The sequence below is a fragment of the Pungitius pungitius genome, chromosome 1 (assembly GCF_949316345.1).
Source record: "Pungitius pungitius chromosome 1, fPunPun2.1, whole genome shotgun sequence".
Lineage (NCBI taxonomy): Eukaryota > Metazoa > Chordata > Actinopteri > Perciformes > Gasterosteidae > Pungitius > Pungitius pungitius.
Window position 1 is genome coordinate 32,068,077 of NC_084900.1, and position 19,155 is coordinate 32,087,231.

General features: G+C 45.7%; 1 protein-coding gene across 5 annotated transcripts; it reads left to right on the plus strand.

Moving 5' to 3' along the window:
- Positions 1–108: 108 nt before the first annotated feature.
- Positions 109–18,362, plus strand: rgs19 (regulator of G protein signaling 19). 5 transcript variants are annotated; one of them, XM_037480241.2, is made up of 6 exons: positions 116–251; positions 5,290–5,400; positions 13,322–13,497; positions 14,540–14,620; positions 15,013–15,247; positions 16,541–18,361. In XM_037480241.2, the coding sequence occupies exons 2-6, from the start codon at positions 5,386–5,388 to the stop codon at positions 16,739–16,741; spliced, it is 708 nt and encodes a 235-aa protein (XP_037336138.2). In that variant the 5' UTR covers positions 116–251; positions 5,290–5,385; the 3' UTR covers positions 16,742–18,361. The 5 variants fall into 5 exon arrangements, with proteins under 5 accessions (XP_037336137.2, XP_037336138.2, XP_037336140.2 ...); XM_037480243.2 differs by having other exon boundaries at positions 233–251; positions 5,293–5,400; XM_037480240.2 differs by lacking the exon at positions 5,290–5,400 and having other exon boundaries at positions 109–251; positions 16,541–18,362.
- The last annotated feature ends 793 nt before the right edge of the window (positions 18,363–19,155 follow it).

The window sequence follows — 19,155 nt, forward strand, 5'->3', positions numbered from 1 at the left end:
GGCGGACTCCTTCTTCTTCCGATACAGCGGCGGCAGGATATTTTGAAAAATAAATAAAAAAGAAATCCACGCACACACCCCGGAACACCCCCACCCCCCCGCCCCCCTCCCTCCTCCCTCCTCCCACTCCACACACCCTCCGCCGCGGAGCCGCAGAGCAACAAAAAAAAAAACACACACACACACACACACGGATGTGCCTCCGAAAGAGCAGCGGATACCGCCCTCCGGACCTTATTAATGCCAAGATTGTGAGTATCCGATCGGCTGCGGAGAGGAGCTTGAAGGCGGAGGGGGGGGGAGGAAGGGGAGAGAGAGGAGAGGTGAGGGGGGGGGGGGGGGGGTCCAGGTTAATTTCCCCTTCCCTCGTCCCCAATCGGCGGCAGCTTTTCTTTTTTTTTCTCTCTTTCTCTCGCTCCGCGGCGTTGAGGTAAAGGTCGGTCTCCGTGATTCCTTACCTCCCTCCGTTCCTCACCTTACCTCCTTGAGTCCTTCTCTCACGAACGGGAAGCGGGCAAGACAAAAAAAAAAGAAAAAGAGAAGAACGAGTCTATTATTTTTAACGGTGTTTCACTGTAATATGTTTCCGTTGATTCTGAAAAACAAGGACGTATTCTAACGGGGTTTTTCTGGCGCTATTGAAGTGTTCTTGGTTTTCGTGTATTTTGTTTCGGTTGATGTCGTGAAAGTTGAGTTTAAAAAGCTTCACGTTCGTGCTGTTGATAACCGTGGTGCGTTCAGGGTTCATAGACAACACAGGTCAGCCGTGACAAATATCTAACTAGCTCAGTGAATTGACAATCTCCGTGTATTTCCACCTTGAGTTTACTTTGACCCCTTTTCTTTTTTCTGTTAACCAGCGGGTTGTCTTCATCAGCTTACATGTGAACAAGCTATATTTTATATATTTTGGCTATCCCAGTCTTCTTCTTTTTTTATATCATTCTTGGCCCACTGTGCATTGCAGTGTTTTGGTGGATATTTTGAATGGAGGTTCTTTCTTGTGTTGGGTTCTACCTGCAAAGGGTTCCTGGCCAGGTGATCGACTTGACTTCAGCGGCGGTGTCCACCAAAACGTTTCTTCTTTGAGGCCGCCACTTTTTGCAATGCGTCTGCTCTATATTTACAATAATTACTGGCCAACCTGAAAGACGTGAACAAATGGGTTTTATTGTGGGTATTAGTGTTTTTGCAACTTCGTCCATTATGGATGGATGCGCTTATTGGAATCAGGAATCAGGAAAATTCAGAAAAAATAACATTAGCAATAAGCTAGGATTCCTGATTCCTGATGCGGTTATTGCTAATGTTATTTTTTCTGAATTTTCCTGAATGAGTTTTTCTGAATCTGAACAAACTAATTGTTAGTTACTCACCGAGATGTTTCCTCAGTACGTCATTAGTCTCGTAGATGATCAGCTCCTGGTGCTTCATCCACAACAACTTGGGCTGGACCTGATTTATTCTGCTATTGGTTGATGCGTTCTTTCAATTTCCATTTCTTTTAATGATTGTTTTATTTTCACAACTCTGAATTACAAACTTGCAAAAACACACCAACCCTTTTTGGAGGATGCATCTTCTTCAATAACACTTTTTTTTTAAACTGGCCTGTAAAACTTACGAGTTGCGGCCCAGCGCCATCCGCCTGGAGCGAGGGCGACGGAGGTCTGTCATGGCTCCCCGAGGGCCGTTGGCCTGTGTCGCGGCGTACGGCAACGCGTGTCGCGGCGAGGGCCCAACGGGACGGAGAGGAAGCCTCGGCGGGCTGCGTTAACGCACTGGGGGGGCTCTTATCTGAACTCAGAGATGCTGTGTAATGCGCAGCTGTGACTTTGTGCTACGTCAACAAACACACACACACACACACACACAAGGGGGAGGTGGGGAGAGGAGACCCTCAGAGCAGCAGCTCCAATCGAGGCGTACAAACAACATCCATTGGGACACATTTCGTGCAAGAAGAAGCTCCGATAGAGAGAGAGAGAGAGAGAGAACATGTACAAAGCAGACCTCCTGCTGGTTGAGGTGACGCCACATGCATCGCAGGCCAAAGCTTTGAGCGACGGCTGACTGTTGCTGTCGATCTGGGGGGGGGGTGGGGGTGGGGATGGGCTTGGAGACCAAAAGGACTTCCCTGTTGTAAGCATTCATTGCAAAACTCACCGGCGGAATCCCGGAATAAACCAAATGAGGAAATCAACCTGGCCTGTAGTGGTAGTTCAGATTGTACCAACTATCGGATTGAATGAGCACAAAAGAAAAAAGGCAGCGTTCTTTTCTTTTTTTTAATCTATTTTTTTACCATAAATACTAATCCCAGGCCATTTATGGTCCATGTTGTCGGACACAGATCCATTTGTTGTTTGATCATACGAGGCTCTGTACTATTTTTCTTTTCTTTTTTAAAAAAAATCCTTTCAACCGCTAAGTGTAAACCATGGAATTCTAAATGTCATCCTTTTTATTTTTCAGTTTTCATGATAAAAAGCAGTTTCATAACGGGTCGAAATTCCCTCTCCATGTATTCATGTCTTTGTGAAAACATCTCCTTCAAACCACTGTGCTCAACTCAACGCTCTCACCAAAACTACTTTTTATGAGATTACATCATAGTAACGTTACTTTAAACCACACACACACACACACACACACAACGCATCTGTAATTTATTATTTTCATTTTCTGCTCTCCAAATCATTTTGCAACCTCAAGACGAGCTCTCTGCTCGGGTTGAGAGGAAGAAAACATTACGGCTGGGTTTGTGCGTTTTGTGCTTTGAAGACAGATTTCACTATTGGCTATTTAACGCTTGAGGAGCCCCCCGAGGGGCTGCTTGTCCAAATAAGACGAGTATGGTCCAGGTTTCTGCACGTTATTTCCCTGAACCTTTAGTCAAACGTCCTGTTTTTATTTTTTATTCACGTCGTTCTGTTTCCTTCTTCCTTCTCATTTTGCGGCATGGAGGGATCCCGGTGGCTCTACGTGCTCTAGTTGTGGTTTTGAAGGTAATTGCTTTATTAAAAAAAAGGGCAAAAGTCACAAGACGGCGTGTGCTGTACTTCCCCCCCCCCCCCTCTCCCCCCCATCACTTTGGTGTTTTTTGTCTCCATTCCACGCGGTTTGTTCACATGACGTAGCTCTCTCTCTCTCTCTCTCTCTCTCTCTCTCTCTCTGGCCAAGTGGCTGCGGTCGTTGCTGATTTATTCCCCCGTTCTGCTTCACCTGACGTCCGTTGAGTTATGACCCCCCCCCCGTCGTTCGCTGCATTGCGAGGCACGGAGCCTTTTTTTTGTTTTTCTTTTTTTCTTTCTTTTCTTCACAATCCAACGTACATTTTTGTATTTGATTATAGCGCCCTATCAGCTGACATTTGGGAAAGTTCAGACAAAGTAATCGCTGTGAGATTCTTGACTTTTCCTACAGCGTGTTTGTGTTTTGTGAGTTCATAGTGACCTTGCTGTACTCAATGGCATGTTTATGTATAAACGGCCACATGCTTCTCCCACAGCAGGCCAGTAGCAGTCTTGTTGTTTACCTTCTCTTGTAACAACACAACGTTGGTATGAAGTACGACTTCAAAGTTCCAATTGGGACTTATGATTCATATTTCCGCTCGTATAGGTGTCTGCTGTGGTCCAGAAAGGCACAAATGAGTGTGTTGCGTTATGCAAAGCTTTTTTTTTTTTTTGCCTCTGGTGACCAATCAAGACGAAGGAGAAAAGTTGGATTAAACGAAAAAATACTCTCAGAAATCCCAGGCAGATTTGATTGTGATCTTTTGTTATTGGACTCAAAAATAGTTGTATTCTACCTGACCATGTAAATCAAATCAACAGAATCGGCTCTAAATAAAATGAGTCTTTGGCTGATTTTAGGGTACCAACCCTGACATTAACAAACACACGGTCAGAGGTCTAGAGATCTTCTTTTTTTTAAAAAAAATTTTTATGATTGCGTTGCCGGTTGGTTCACACATCCTCTTTCTTCATTGTGTCTGTTGCATATTTCCTCTTTTTTTTTGTTTAAGTTTGGCTTCTTTTCCTTCAGTCTCTCTCTTGCTCACATTTTTTTTTGTCTTGCTCCATTCAAAGTGTTGATTATCTGTTTCTGTCTCACATGTTTGTGTTTTGTCTCGTCTGTGGGACAGCGTGTCACTCTTTGATCATAGTTCCCATTCGCCGACGTTAGATGAAAAAAAAAAAAAAAAAAAAAATTCTCCTAAATGTCAAGTGTTTGTCCGGAAACGTTTGACCACCACCCATTGTTGAGTTCACCAAGTGGATTTAATAAAGAGGTCAGAGAGTTTCATGGAGGACAACGCTGTTCCTCTCATAATAATAATTATAATAATATAATAATAATCACTCAACAAAAAGTTATTTGCTTTTCCTGAGGCTGTAGATCATTCGATAACCGGCTGCAAAATATTTCAATTATTTCCACCTTGGAATAATTTGCCCTATGAAATGTCCATCTGCAAATTCCGAAGCCCCCAGTTGTCACAGATGGCGTCTCTGAACAGCGACAAAAAAAAAAGTTTCATTGTGGGGAAAAAAACAGCAGGGTCTCCGTCAGGTGCAGCGCGCGTTGATATATTTGAGATATATATTTTTTTCACTCCAGTTTATCCGCCTAAACCGAATGGTGATCCGATATCAGTGGTTCATTTTGGCTGGATAAAGTCAGTACGAGGCCTGACGCAATCTGTTGGATTTTCACATATCCAGGAGGCCCCTGATTTACGGTTGATATCAGACCACTAAATGGAGTATTAATGAGTCGATGTAACGCGCGGCATCTTTGATGGGAATAGCAGTGACCCTCCAACATCTGGCAAGATAGAGACCTTGCGAGGCTCTTTACGGAATCGTGTTGTGTGTCAGAAAGACACTCGCTGGTTCCCGTTTTCTTTCACTGAGCCTTTGAACGTAGGACCTGTGATTTATGACAGTGTGCCTTCCTCAGAGGATCTTCTGTCCTTAAGGTGACCGGTGAACAATCGCTTCACACACTCACTATGGCTTCTTTTCTCCTTTTCCTGTGTGTGTGTGTGTGTGTTCAATGGCTTGTGTCCATCGTTCATGTTTCTATGGCTTGATGTATGGTACCCTGTTTTTTTTTTTTTTTTGTGCGTTTTGTTATTTGTTCCGTGTCTGCCTTTTTCTTTTGGGATTTCACACATATTTTGGGAGTGACTGTATGTTTTTGCACTTGCACGTTCATTTGTGCATTCTGCGTGCGTCTGTGTGCGCGTGTGTGTGTGTGTGTGTGTGTGTGTCTGTGAAGGAGAGGTCCGAGGCAGAAAGGGGGATGACATGCATGTGTCCGGCCTGCTAACATCGCTGACGCCTCACACACTAACCGGCGGCCCGCCCTCGCGACATGACGGACGCACTGGTAAACCCTCTCTTTATGTCTCACAACGTTTCCTTGTTTACCTGTCTGGCAAATGTTTTCGTAACTAACAAAAAAACATCTCTCTGCTCTAAAAAGAAACCGGCCAATGGCAAAAAGAGCAATAATAGGCTGTACAATTACTGATGCAGCCTGAAAATTCAAGTAACGGCAAGTATGTGAGTTTTATGAACTGATCAAATGTCATGTTTTATCATCAATTGGCTCACAGGAACAAAAACACACATGACTCACTACCCGATCTTTTATTTAATACTCATTTGGTTCTTGTGCTAAAGATTGGGCGGCTTAAACAGGACTAACGTACAGCTCGGGTTGTAAACTTGTCAAAGGACAAAGTGTCTCCTATCTGCTCGTCCTTCTCTGTCCCCTCTCTTGGGTTTTCCAAGTCCTCCTTCTGTCTTCTTCTTTCAATCTCTCCGTAACTCATTGTCTTATCTCACTCTCCCCCATTCCTCCCTTTCCTTCCACAACGTTTTGTCTTTCATTATCTCCCTCTCACCCACTTTCTCTCTCTTTTATCCCTCCCTCTCTTTCTTTAATCGTCCCTCCGCCTTCCTCAAAATGAATTCCCTATTAACTCCTCGTCTTTCTCTCTCTCTCTCTCTGTAAATATTGTACTCTCTTGTTACTTGTTCTTCTGAGTTTGTATCTCTACGTGGAAATGCACTTATTGTAAGTCGCTTTGGATAAAAGCGTCAGCTAAATGACATGTAATGTCATGTAAATATGACCACTCGCGCAACCCGTCGTTGGCGGACTATAAGGACGCGCGGATGGCGTCCAATCCATGGAGGGAGATTTTTGCCAGTCAAGGGGTGATGTCCGAAATATGTCCGCAGAAAAAAAAAAAAGCAATGAATAGCAGCAGTGGGCGATGTACGGGGCAAAAAAGACAAATAAATAAATAAACAAACCAACGACTTCCACACACAAATGGGTGGTCTTCATCAAAAACCGTTACTCCACCTAGTGTTCTGGCGGGGAATTGCGTTGCGGCGCGCGCATGCAGCCTTCAGGCCACGTTGTTATTGGTTGTGTAATTCAAACCGCCTCTCCCCGTGACTTCAGCGTACCGTTACACCCCTGCGCTGCAGCAGGAAGTATTACCATCTTTTGAAATGTGGGTGTCCAAACAGACAACCCACACCCGCTGGCAAAAAGTATTCACACACAGGACGGGGGGGGGGGGGGTTTGAGACGCCAATGTTCACCTCCACTTCGCCTTTTCCGAGCAGTCCTGCAAGCATCGTCTCCTTCCCCTCAGAGGATGCAGGAGATACAGGAGTCACATTCGATACGTTTTGTGATCTAGCGAAAGCGAGTCGTTGACAAGTCCAGACCGGACTCCGGAAGGTGTCCAATGTTGGCGGCAGGAGGAATGTAAATGTCGGGTTTTTGGCAGCATTTCTTCCCTTTTTTAAAGCCGCCTCGGCATGAATGGGCCCTTGCAGTCCCCGGGTCAGGTTGTCGTGCGTGCGTGGGCGTGCGTGCGTGCGTGTGTGTGGAGACACCACGTCTGATTCATCAAGTTTCAGAAAGAAACCAAGAAGCCACGTGTGTCACAATACCTCCGACCCAGTTTCCTGCCCCTCTCTCTCTCTCTCTCTCTCTCTCTCTCTCTTTTCCTGTTGCATTTGGACCGTCTTCCGTCTGTCTTACTCTTCTTGCTGGAGTGAATGCGTGTTGATTGATGGAAACTTTTGCAGCTTTCAGCAAAAGAGTGCAAGAAAACAGAACAAAAAGAAGAACCCGGCCAGTTTTTTTTCATCCGCTCGTCCGTCCTGGTTCTGCCATTGAATCGACTCCCCCCCGGTGAGCCTTTTGCCGCTGAATGGCGTCTGTGTTGCTGCTGGTTCAATGTGCCGCTTACTCGACGAGGCTCGGTTATTTGCTTTTTTTGACACCCTTGAAAGGCTGTGGAGCAAGGCGGTACCAGCGTTGGTGGTTTGGATTCCCCCCCCCTGATGATGGGGGAGGACGGCCGTGTTGGTTATTCAGGGTGTTCTCTCGTTGTCTTTGGTGGAGAAACTCTTTCAACATTGCGCGAGATGAACCTGAAAACGTGTAGTCATCGAGCTTTAAGCAAGACGCTTTGTCTCGGTTCCTGAAGTGAGACATCTTGGGGAAATGCAGTTTGCCTTTTTTTGACTGATAGATGACTGATAGATGACCTGAATTTTCCCAAATGAGAAAGTTTCATGCGGTTTTCCCCCCCTTTTCAGGCATCGACTTGCTTTAGTTCACTCTGGTTTAAAATGAGGCCATTGCAGCTGCTATTTACACTAATAATAAACTAAAAACTGGGAAATAACACAGTAACAATTTCAAAATTCAGTTAAACACAAACCCTTTTTTTTTTTAATCTGCCAATTTCCTAAAGCAATGAAACTTGACTTTCGGATGCCAAGAGGGAAATTTGGATGCTCCAACGTCTGATTAGGCAGCTCTACAATACATCACTTGTTTGGTTTTAATGTATTTTTCCACTCTTTTTCCAGGACTTTCATTAAACAACTATTTTCAGTCGCGTTTGGAAACCTTTTTTTTGGTCTAAAACAAATGGCCCAGATTTGTTAAACCCCAGGGTGATTGCATCAAACATAGAAGTACTCCTCTACATAAAAACGGCACTAGAAGTAGGCCATTTGTACTTAATTCCAGTAATGATTGAGTCTTGAAGTTAACTGTTTGGCCAGATGTTTACTGATGGTTTCAAAGGAGCAGTTCACCCAAATGATAAGAGTTCTCTTATGATTCGTCTGCTTCCACCCTCATGACAATGAAGGCACTGAATGTGGCATCGGGTCATATTAGTCACACTGAGTGCCTTTTGTACGTTTCTTTTGGCTCCTTTTGGACATTGATTGTGTTAAAAGTGTCTTATAGAGGATGTAATGATCGTCTTGTTCGGCTAAGGCGGATTCTTTTTGTAAATGGGAGCCCAACGCAATAAGGTCACCGCGTCGTGGCACGACTACACGTGGACACGTGTATGCCGCTGCGATCACAGTGTCTTTGTGTATTGTAACTTTGCATGTACATGTGAGCAGTTGTAGCTCGATTGTGTGTCTGTGTGTGTGTGTGTGTGTGTGTGTGTGGCTCAGCATGTCCATAGAAGGTTAGATGAGAAGAATTTTGGAGCTTGTCGGCGCAGCCCTCTGGTGACAAACTTTGAATCTGTGTGTGTGTGTGTGTGTGTGTGTGTAAAAGGGAGTAGTGTGAAAGCAAAAGTGTGTGTGATTTTCTAAAAAAGTAGATAGACAGATTGGGAGCATAGTGTGTGTGTGTGTTAAACAGTGGATTTAAGCATTGCATTAGCAAAGCTTCAGCAGTGTTTAACGTGTCAGGGCAGGAGCTTAGCAAAGCTCCTCTTCGCCATATTTCATTTTTGTTCTTACCCACCGGATCTGAGGTTAAGACACCAAGCCCTGGAGGAACAGCTTAGAAAAGTCCACGCTGGGGGATTGGTATAAACCAATCTTTGTTTTGGAAACTGCTCAGAAATACAGGGGGGGGGCTCATAGTTTGTGGTCTTCAAGTTTCATGCGGCTGTGGTTGTCCTCGATGTCGCAACGGATCACTTTGTGCGGTTATTTCTACTGCTCAGAATATGGTTCTGGTGAGGCAAAGGCTGAGAGACTTGTGCCTGCATGTGTTAGATATGTTCTTCCAATCCAATGATATAAATAATAGAAAACGTGAGAGAACATGGCAGGTGGTTTGGAAAACATGTGTCTCCCTCTCTCTTCCAGCTGTGAGGTAAGATGCCTTAAGAGGTAGCGGGGTGGGATGCATGCTGCCTGTCAATATTCCCCCAAAAAAAAGCAGTGTGGCTTGAGTCAAGGAAAAATGATTATCCAGTGTGTATTAAAGAAAAGATCTTTATTGAGGAGGATGACATATGAGGTGAGGTGTTTGAAGTCATACAGCTGAACACTGTAAACAACTGCATGTCGGCAGTTAAATGTGTCACTCGAGTGTGCATGGAACAAATCACATTACACAACTGCAGAAACCTTCAGACGAACCCACGGACACCAACACAGACGCACCGAGCAAACACGGTCGAGGACAATAAACACGCGTGTGTGTGTGCGTGTGTGTGCGTGCGTGTGTGTGTGTGTGTGTGTGTGTGCGTGTGTGTGCGCGCGCTCTCACGCTCGCGGTGGTACCACAACCGCCTCACGATGAGCGAGGTGATCGCGAGCAAGCAGCGTCCCACCGGCGGACGCAGGAGAACGACACAAGGGTGCAGAGCAGAGAGCTAAACCCCACTAGGGTTACAGTTGGATGTAACGCTCTCCATTTATTTTGGCGGTGGAAACATTGTGGCGAGTCCCTTCCTTTCCTCCCCAGTGCGTCCTGTGTCCTCCAGGACCCGGCACAGAGTGAACTCTGCCCTCGGGGATTCAGCAGAAAATATGCTACGGTTAACAAAACTCTTCCAATTTAGCCTTCTCTAATGTCAAATATTAATCCTCAAACACACACCAGTCCAGACCAGCGGCAGAAGTAACCCCCCCCCCTCCCCTCCCAAAAAAAACCCCCATCAGTTGATGCAGTAGTCGTCTGCAGGGTTGCATGTGTGACTTCCTTTTCCCCGTATATGGCGCCCGCGGCGATGCCGTGAACGCCCCTCCCGCCGCCTTGCAGGCCGCGCCGAGGGACGGGACGTCGTCCCGATTGAACGCGCCCGGGGTCCTCTGGGCTCGCGGAGCCCGCCCACATGCTCGCCCTGTCCTCAGCCGCCTCCCTCCCTCCCTCCCTCCCTCCCTGCCGCGAATCCGCTGGTGGCGTCACGCGTCCAAGCTCTGCTCCATCCGAGGTGTCTTCAGGTTAACAGGCGGCTGGTTTATGTTTAACTTGTAGCGGCGCCCTCCTGGTCACATTTCTGTCCCGAGCATCCATTCCATCGATTATGTGATTCATGTTCTGTGATCGAGGCTCTAGAGGAAAAACTTAGTTGGACCAACTGACCCTGATCAAGTGGTGAGATTACAGAGCAGTAATCTCAAAATGAGTTGTTGAATTACTTAAACCTTGCTGGCAGGTACAGATGACTGTGTGTGTGTGTGTGTGTGTGTTTGTGTGTGTATATATGAGTGTGTAGTGGTAGACAAACTGCCCCACAGTGCCTCTCTCTGAATTTAAATGTCATCTGGCTTTATTGGCACGGTGTGTGAGTCCATCTGTGCGGCCAAAGCCTGCAGCAACGGCGTGCAGCACAAAAGAGAGGAGCAGTTGACGGATGGATTTTCAAAGGACATGCACATATACAGCATGTATTTGCTCGTTTATACATTAATAGTAGCAAAGAAGATCCGATGTTGCTTGCTTTCACTGATTTATTGCCAAAATGATAATCACAATTACTTTGAGCAACACGCGAATTGATTGATTTTAGAGACAAAATATTTGTATGCACTTTCACACACAAACTTACTGTTGTGCTACCTTCCTGCTAATGAAATGAAATGCGTCCAAAAGAGACTGGGACTTATTGCCTGTGCAATGGTTGCAGCAAAGATCTTTAGATCTGAAATAAGACGAAAACGTTAAGGTCTCGTTGATCTGAATTCAGTGGATTTTAACAGTCTCTGTGCCCAAAAAGAGGCCAAATAGATAAAGTACAGTATGCTGCTGTTCCACTCTGCACATCACACAACCTCTCCATCGTCCCCTAGTGGCCCGCCGTCCTTTAGGCGGGGCGTCTCTACGAGCACGGCATTCAATCGATCCTCTTCATTTCATTGTGGAAATGGTCATCTCGAACTTGCATTTGACCGATTGTGCAGCCCCGGCGATGTGAAGGAGAGTCTCGGCGTCTCAGCCTGTGCTGAGGCGTTTGCAGACCCAACTGGTCCCTTTTCATTTATTTTGGGCCTGTACGCGTCGTGCAGCAGGGAAAAAACGACATGTGTGCTGTGTCAACTTCTCCATCGGCAAATCGGGTTTAAAAACACATTACAGAAGGGGGAGTTAAGATGAGTAGGAAGTGAACTGCCGTGTGTGTGTTTGGTTTCTCGGCATTTTAATGTCATCCAGTTTAATCAGATTAACACTCCGACCCAAATCCTGTTAAACACACACACACACTCACACGTGAACTGAAATTCATGTGGAGCAAGAGGAAGTGAGACATCTGCTCAGAAGGAACTGTAGACATTAGCCTCTCTCTTTCTTCATGTCCTTCTCTCAGTAGCCCTTTTTTTCTGCTTTCTCCTTTCTAAACTCCAATGATAATGAGCTTTAGCGTTCTCAGTCATCATATCCGATGAACACACACACACACCTTTCATACAGACTTGCCTTTTGCTCTCATCCACGCGCACAAATGGAGAAACATGATAGTTCTGTGTTATACAACATCCCCCGTAATAAAGCGGAAGGGAGTGTTCCTGTCTTTGCTCTGGCAGTGCAGGTAAACAGTGGCTAGTGTGTGGGTGTGTTTCTAAAGGTGTGTGTGTGTGTGTGTGTGTGGTGTGTTGGTTTCAGCAGCTGGTTGTTTTTCTCCAACACATTAACAGAGAGAAATGCCAACCAACTCCGTATTTGTAAGGCAACGTTAAGGTGACCTCGCGGAGGTGTGTTGGCCACGCTGTCAAGTTGCTCCGTGTGGCCAAACAAAGTACTGCAGGCCTCAAAGTGCTTTACCCAGGAAACCAGAATCATACAGGAAACATCTGTAAAGGCGTGAAAGGATCTCTGCAGCTACAACTGGTTTAACATTTTTCAGGAATATGGGTTTCTCTTTCAAACGGACTCGCTATCTTTGAATGGCGGAGCGGTGGCCGATAGAAGCTTTTGGTTCTTGTTGTTGCTCGACCAGTCTGCCAACACAGGCAGCGGATCGCCAAGAGGTCGCAGGCTACCGCATTCACTCGCTTATCCGCAATGTTACCGGCATGACCATTCTGCCACTTTCACCCGCTCTCCGTGTTGGCATCAAGAGCGCACGTATACACACAAACACACACAGATCAGCTGCCCATTTCAGAGACGCACACACAGCCAGTTGACAGCTGGAGGCTAATGTTAGCTGAGCTGTAATTTCACTATTTTAGAGAAACAGAGAAATAACAAAAGCTCCCAATGTGATGATGATGATGGCGGCGTCTGATGGCGTATGGGTGTCACCTTTTTATATCTTGCATGTGTGAATACCTGCTACCTCTCGGGTCGCTCTGGCCCATTCGTCCCACAAACATTCTTTGGACTCCGAGGCAGCTTTAAATATATGTAAAAAAGAACTGTATTTAAACATCATCAATTCAACGATCCAAAAAGCTTGCTGCCTTTAGCCCAGAACCCAAAATTGAGGTCTGTGTGTGTGTGTGTGTGTGTGTGTGTGATCACAGCCCAATCACATGATGCATCACATTGCCCGCTCTGTCTTCATACCCGCTCTCTTTCACTTCCTCTATTCTTCCTGGTGTTTCTCTCTTCCTCTATGACCTCTCTAAATGTGTAAATCTCTTGTTTCCCTCTTCCTCTCTCTCTTGTGTAATCCACAATCTTGCCATCTTTCAACATGTCTGCCCCCTTATCTCCCTTTTGCCACCCCATGCATTCATTCCCCCTTTTCTCACCGTCTCACATCACATGACCTTTTGTCTTTTTCTTTTTCCACCCAATTTCTGTTTAAAAAAGTGTGTTCATCTAAACGAGCAAGTTTCTCAAAAAGAAACGTGTGCACCCTCAAGTCCCTGAAATATGACAAAACTCTCTTTCTTCTCCAGTTCTGTCTCTTCCACCAAAGACAATTTTTATGAACAAAACCAATACCAATTTTTCAGATTTAGATTCTGGTGCTTTTCTCTCCAGTAATTAAAGGATAGTACTTCTATAAATACCAGTAAAGAAGAAATTGACATCTGTCTCTCTGTCCGTGTCCTTGCAGTACACGGGTCCAATCCCGGCCGAGCGAGGGGGCGAGCTGGCCATGGGAGGAGGTCGCAGTGAGACCTCGGCGCTGAGCGAGACCGGAGGGGGGCGGGGCCACATGACCACTACGCAGAATTCCCAGCGGCCCAATGCCTGCTGCTTCTGCTGGTGCTGCTGTTGCAGCTGCTCGTGGTAGGAGACACACACACACACACACACACACACACACAGACACACACACACACTGCATTTATACAGACAAATACACACAAAGCACACAAACCCCTTATGTAAGCAAATGCACACTGGCGCGAGTACAGTGGTCCTGCCGGGCTGTGCTGAATGTCATCTTTTGCTTTCCTCTACTGAGGCTTTTGTCCTTTTATATTGCATCACCTTCAAAACACTTTCAAACTAGATCCTCAAGTTAAATTTAGGTAAATCTACAGATGAAATGAGGTACTTATTTCTAGCAGTGGCTAATTCCCTAATCTGATGCGTATCTATGATTGGGGGATTACCACCAGAGCTAAAATAAGCCCAGTACTGTTTTGAGGGCGAATTGGAGGGTGAATGCTCCCATTGACCAAACTGGATTATATTCAGAAGAACAAACATCAGAGCATATGCTGGTATGATAACATAAAAAAAACACAATAAAGTACAAGGTGTTGGGAAATCCCATCTGTTGTCTACAGAGGTCTATTGCTATAATTTAGCAATATCTTTTATATACTTCAGTTTTTTTTTTAGCTTTATTATGTATAAATACTATACATAATTATGTACTATACATAATACTCCCAAAATATTGTTTAAAACTCAAACAAACAACTGCACAAACTGACACACACACACACACAGCGACCTGGGACAGGACGGTTCTCCGTTAAACGAGTCCCCGGACAGTGGTGCGGCAGTAGACGTTCAGTGGTTCGGTCTCCATCGTTCCCACAGGGGATCTCACTGTTTTATAGCTCCCTTCTGAAGGCGTTGCTGCTCCGCCCGGCTGTTCCCATAACTGGGCTCAGCGGCGGTGTCATTAAACGGGGCCGTAACATCGCCGCAGATGACTGTTCATGCGTTTATGGCTCTATAGCTCCTCTGTCAGCTGTGGTTCAGGGGGCGGGCGGGCGGGCGTGCGTGCGTGTGTGCGTGCGTGCGTGCGTGCGTGCGTGTGTGTGTGTGTGTGAGAGAGAGAGAGCGGCTTCCATCCTGTCCGTCTCGTTGTCAGGAACGAAGAGGAGAGGCGGAGGCGGAGGAAGAGAATCTCGCAGGACACCAAGATGGAAACCAGACCCAACTGTGAATCTTGGTGAGTCCGGCCCGAGCACAACCATCCTGTCTGGTTTAAAGTCAGTTAATAATTAACATTTCGGCGCTTGGGTCACGGCACCAAAAAAAAAAAAACAATGATTCTTTTTTGTTATGGATGATGGATCATTAGTCATTGTTTTTTCAGGTTGTCGATCGGGTCTTTTCTCCTCAACGAGCCTTTCGAGGAACACCTTAAGGGGAAAGGGTTTAAGCTTTGTTAAGTTTCAGGATAGTGTATCCTTCATAAACCAGAAAGACAGGGAGACAACATAGAGGTTACCAGGAAAACAGCAATAGGAAACGTCTAGATGAAAGGCGCCGACGGGTTAAACTGCGCCGTCACTAAACAACCCAACGGTGAATAAAGAAGAAATGACTCTTTCCCCTCAGCCCCAGACCGTCCGCGGAGGAGATCCGCCTGTGGTCCCAGTCTTTCGACAAGCTGATGAGGAACCCTGCGGGTCGGAATGTTTTCCGAGAGTTCCTGCGGACGGAGTACAGCGAGGAGAACATGCTGTTCTGGCTGGCCTGCGAAGACCTCAAACAAGAAATCAACAAGAGCGCCATTGAGGAGAAGGCGCTCTCCATCTACGAGGACTACATCTCCATTCTGTCGCCAAAAGAGGTGGGGGGGGGGGGGGGGGGGGTGAGTAAATCTCTATTAGCAACAAAGAGGTTTTGAAGGACTGGTTTTCGGAGATTTAGCTGCTTTAACACCTTCCTTCAAAATAAGACGTTGTTAGTGTACAGAACACTTTTTTTTTTTAAACCCTAGATTTAAATGTTGCATGACCCTTATATCTCTGGATCGAGAGAAAGAAAAGGTGTCCCCCGGACATTTACACAACGTTTAAAGAGTATTTATATACAGTATATCATTGCTGACATTCCAAGAGGTGATTGCAAGTTAATCCCTTTGGGACCACCAGGAAACGTTGCTTGGGGTCAGTTCTTTTAGTTTTGGAACAACAATATTTGGAAAAGGTTTTCTTTGGCAAGATCTGGCAAATGTGCTCTGGGTTGACCCCCCCCCCCCCCCCCCCCCCCCCCTATTTATTTGGATAAATAAATTATGCGGCAACACGTACACACGGCAACTTTTTCACACAGACACCCACCTCCCTGCCGATTGGCCCGAGTGATTATTGGTGCCGACAGACCCGGGCAAACGCACACAACCACACAATGGATGTGCTCGAGTTGCTCCGCTGCGGAGAAACAAGGGGAAGCAATGTCGGCTTTGCTGCTATTTTTATCCGACTGTGTGTGTGTGTGTGTGTGTGTGTGGCTGCTTCATTTAGTTGGAGGGCTGGAGGCATTGCTCGTCAGGCTCCATCACAAGTGTACACAAGTGTGTTTGTATGTACAGTTTTGTTTCCTGCGTGCGTATGGGTGCGCAGTGTGTTTATAGGAAACTATGAGTTGCGGCTCCCGTCTACTTCTGGCAATAGCGGCTTTATATAGACACGGGCACATCCGAGACACCCAGACGTGTTGGGTCTGGCGCAAGAAGATGCACGCCTGGCCGTCCGGTCTGCATGTCTGACCTTGGTGGGGGAGGGGGGGCCCCCTATCTCTCTTTTGTGCGAATGCGTCGTCCCTAAATAAGTGCGGAGAGAAAAACGTAGGAGACAGCTTGTCGCGCTATAAATATCAGCTGCTGCTTTGTCTGTGGGGCCCTGAGTGTGTGTGTGTGTGTGTGTGTGTGTGTGGAAGATAATAAACAAAAGTACAGCGCGAGTTGAGCTCCAAACGCCACTGCAGCTGTTCTTAAAAGCCCCCGTCCTCCCCAGCGGCGAAAACAATGCCAAACAATAAGTGCCCATCCCCGCCCCGCCCCGCCCCCCCCCCCCCCCCCCACCGTGTGTGTGTCGTCACCTCTCCTCCATTAAAAGTACATATGGAAATGTCTCCCCAGGTGAGTCTGGACGCCCGGGTCCGAGAGGTGATCAACAAGAAGATGCAGAACCCGACCACTCAGTCGTTTGAGGACGCCCAGCTACAGATCTACACGTTGATGCACAGGGACTCTTACCCCCGCTTCCTCTCCTCCAGCATCTACAAGTCGCTGCTTCACGGTGGCGGCGGCGGCGGCTCGCGTACCTCCTCCGAGTCCTAGTCCCGCGCCGCTGGTTCCGGTCCACCTTTTCAGACACTGCAGTTTCCACCCCCCCAAAAAAAGAAAAAAGGATCAGACAACTGCTCACAGCTCTCTGATTACTGCAGAGACCCACGTCTCCAAGTCCTCGACTTTTAGCATTGTTTCCAAGACTCCATTTTTTTCCTATTAAAAACTGATCAAAATAATATCAAAATATTTTAGCAGGAAACCGATACACCTCGGACAGGGTGGGGTTTCACTTATTCGCCTCTCAGTTGTCCGGTGAAGAGGCGATTTTTCTTTTTGAATCCTACAGGTCAAGTCAAAAGACAAAAAAAGATGAATTTCTCTCTACTTCTTTTTTCCTCCCTTTTCAACTGGAAAACACCAGTCGCTCCCTCCATCGCGCGCTTACACAGCACCAAAGAAGGATTTGTTTTCTTCGTTAGTCGACCCATTTTCCGGATGGATGTCACTTCCTTCCGTCTACTGATTTACAAACAGACAAGACGGCCCATTTTTGAAGAGAAAACTATATGGAACATTTTTAGCCGTGTTGATTATTGTTGGTTTCGGTTTAATCCCAGCCCCTCCCGACTCCTGGATATTATGACTCTACCGATCCCCAACCGACCCGACACCAAGGACTGCACCGAGACACTGGAAAACATTCAAACACCTGCACACACCCACACAACTTGTGTTACTATACTATTGGTTAATTCATTTTTTGATCATTGACGAGCGGATCAACACCCTCTCAGATGTGAGGGTTCAAAGCATCTTTGCGATCTGGTCTGATAAACGACATATGAAAAAAGGAGGGAGGGACCGCAGAAGATGACCTCTCTTCAACAAAGATCAAACTTTAAAAGTAGTATAGTATAGTAATGCAAATCTACACACACACACACACACAGACACACACCAGGGTGGCCTACCTGGGCACCGCTGCAACTGCTGCTGACCTCTGCCTCCGTGACCTCTCACCTTTGACCTCAACACTGTCTGTCACCCACTCAGAAGCCCGCTCCTGGTTGGCTGCAGGAGGTTGTTGGGCTGAACTGTGGTTGTTCATTTTAGGAATGGGGGGGGACGTGGGGGGAGGAATCCCGGGTTCAAAAACAAAAATGTATATCCATGAAAAACGATTTATAAAAATGATGTATAGAAAAAGAGGATGTAATGTGAGATGGGACGCTTACACCCAGTGCTCTGTTGGGAATGTAGTTTGAAGAAAACACAAGTTTGTAGTTGTCTGTGTGAAAACAACTCATTTCAAGAAAAGAGGTCCTGACCAGACTGCATTCATCTTAGTATTGTTAATGTTATTTATTTTATATTTTGTTAAAACTGTGATTTTAATTGTGTATATAATATGTACATATATATAGATATGTATGTACAGTATACGTATGTGTGTGTGTGTATATATATATATATATACACACACACACATATATATACAAACTCTTCGAATACAACGAGAAGCAGCGTTGTTTGTTCAGTTTGAATCAGTGTATTTATTTCAGTAACAGTATGAGTTGTCATACTGAAGTCTCCAATCACCTTGCCACCCTCTTCTTTGATATGATAAATGAGTTATAAAATATTTTAGACTAATTATGTTGTTTGACGACTATTTTTTTTTTTCAATTGTGTTTTTGAGTAGGGGGGGGGGGGGGGTTTAAAAGATCCGATAAAGACATATCAGCACATAGGATATTTGTCCGTTCGTTTTAACATCTTAACCTGCATCCTTTTTAGATAGACAAGGGTTCTAAGCAGCCTTTTCCTCCGAAGTGAGAACGCAGTTTGAACTCAGAGTGAACATGAACTGAGCAGAAACACTTCTAGCTGTTGACTCTCTGTGTTGATACTCCCAACACTCACACACACCTCCTTTGAAACAGTCCATTTCTAGTGTGTGTGTGTGGCTGGCTGGTCTTTTTCCACAGTTCACTGTAACTTGATATGTTTTTGTTTGGGAGTAATTCTCTATCTCTCTCACACACACACACACACACACACACACACTTTATCTGTCCATCGATTTCTTTCCCAGCTTTGTAGTGTAGTTTCTTTAGGATGAACACTGGCTCTTTTTTTATTTACTACTTCAAAGACACACAAAGATTCATCCGTTTATACTCTAGTGTGGAACCAGCAGAGCTGTGTGTATTGGCAAGTAACTGGTGATACAGACGTTTGTTTCAATGGATTTATATTTAATGGCATAGTCACACTTCATATTCAAAGAAAACAATTACAATGAAAGTTTTTTACTTTTTCCTTACTCATTCACGCCACAGCTTTTGATGCAATCTCTCTTCTGTCAGAAATGTTTGTTCTGTGACTGCATAGAAACACCTTTCCAAACAACAATTCTTTCTGAGAAGTGAAAACAGAGCCATGTCTTTTTTTTTTTTTGA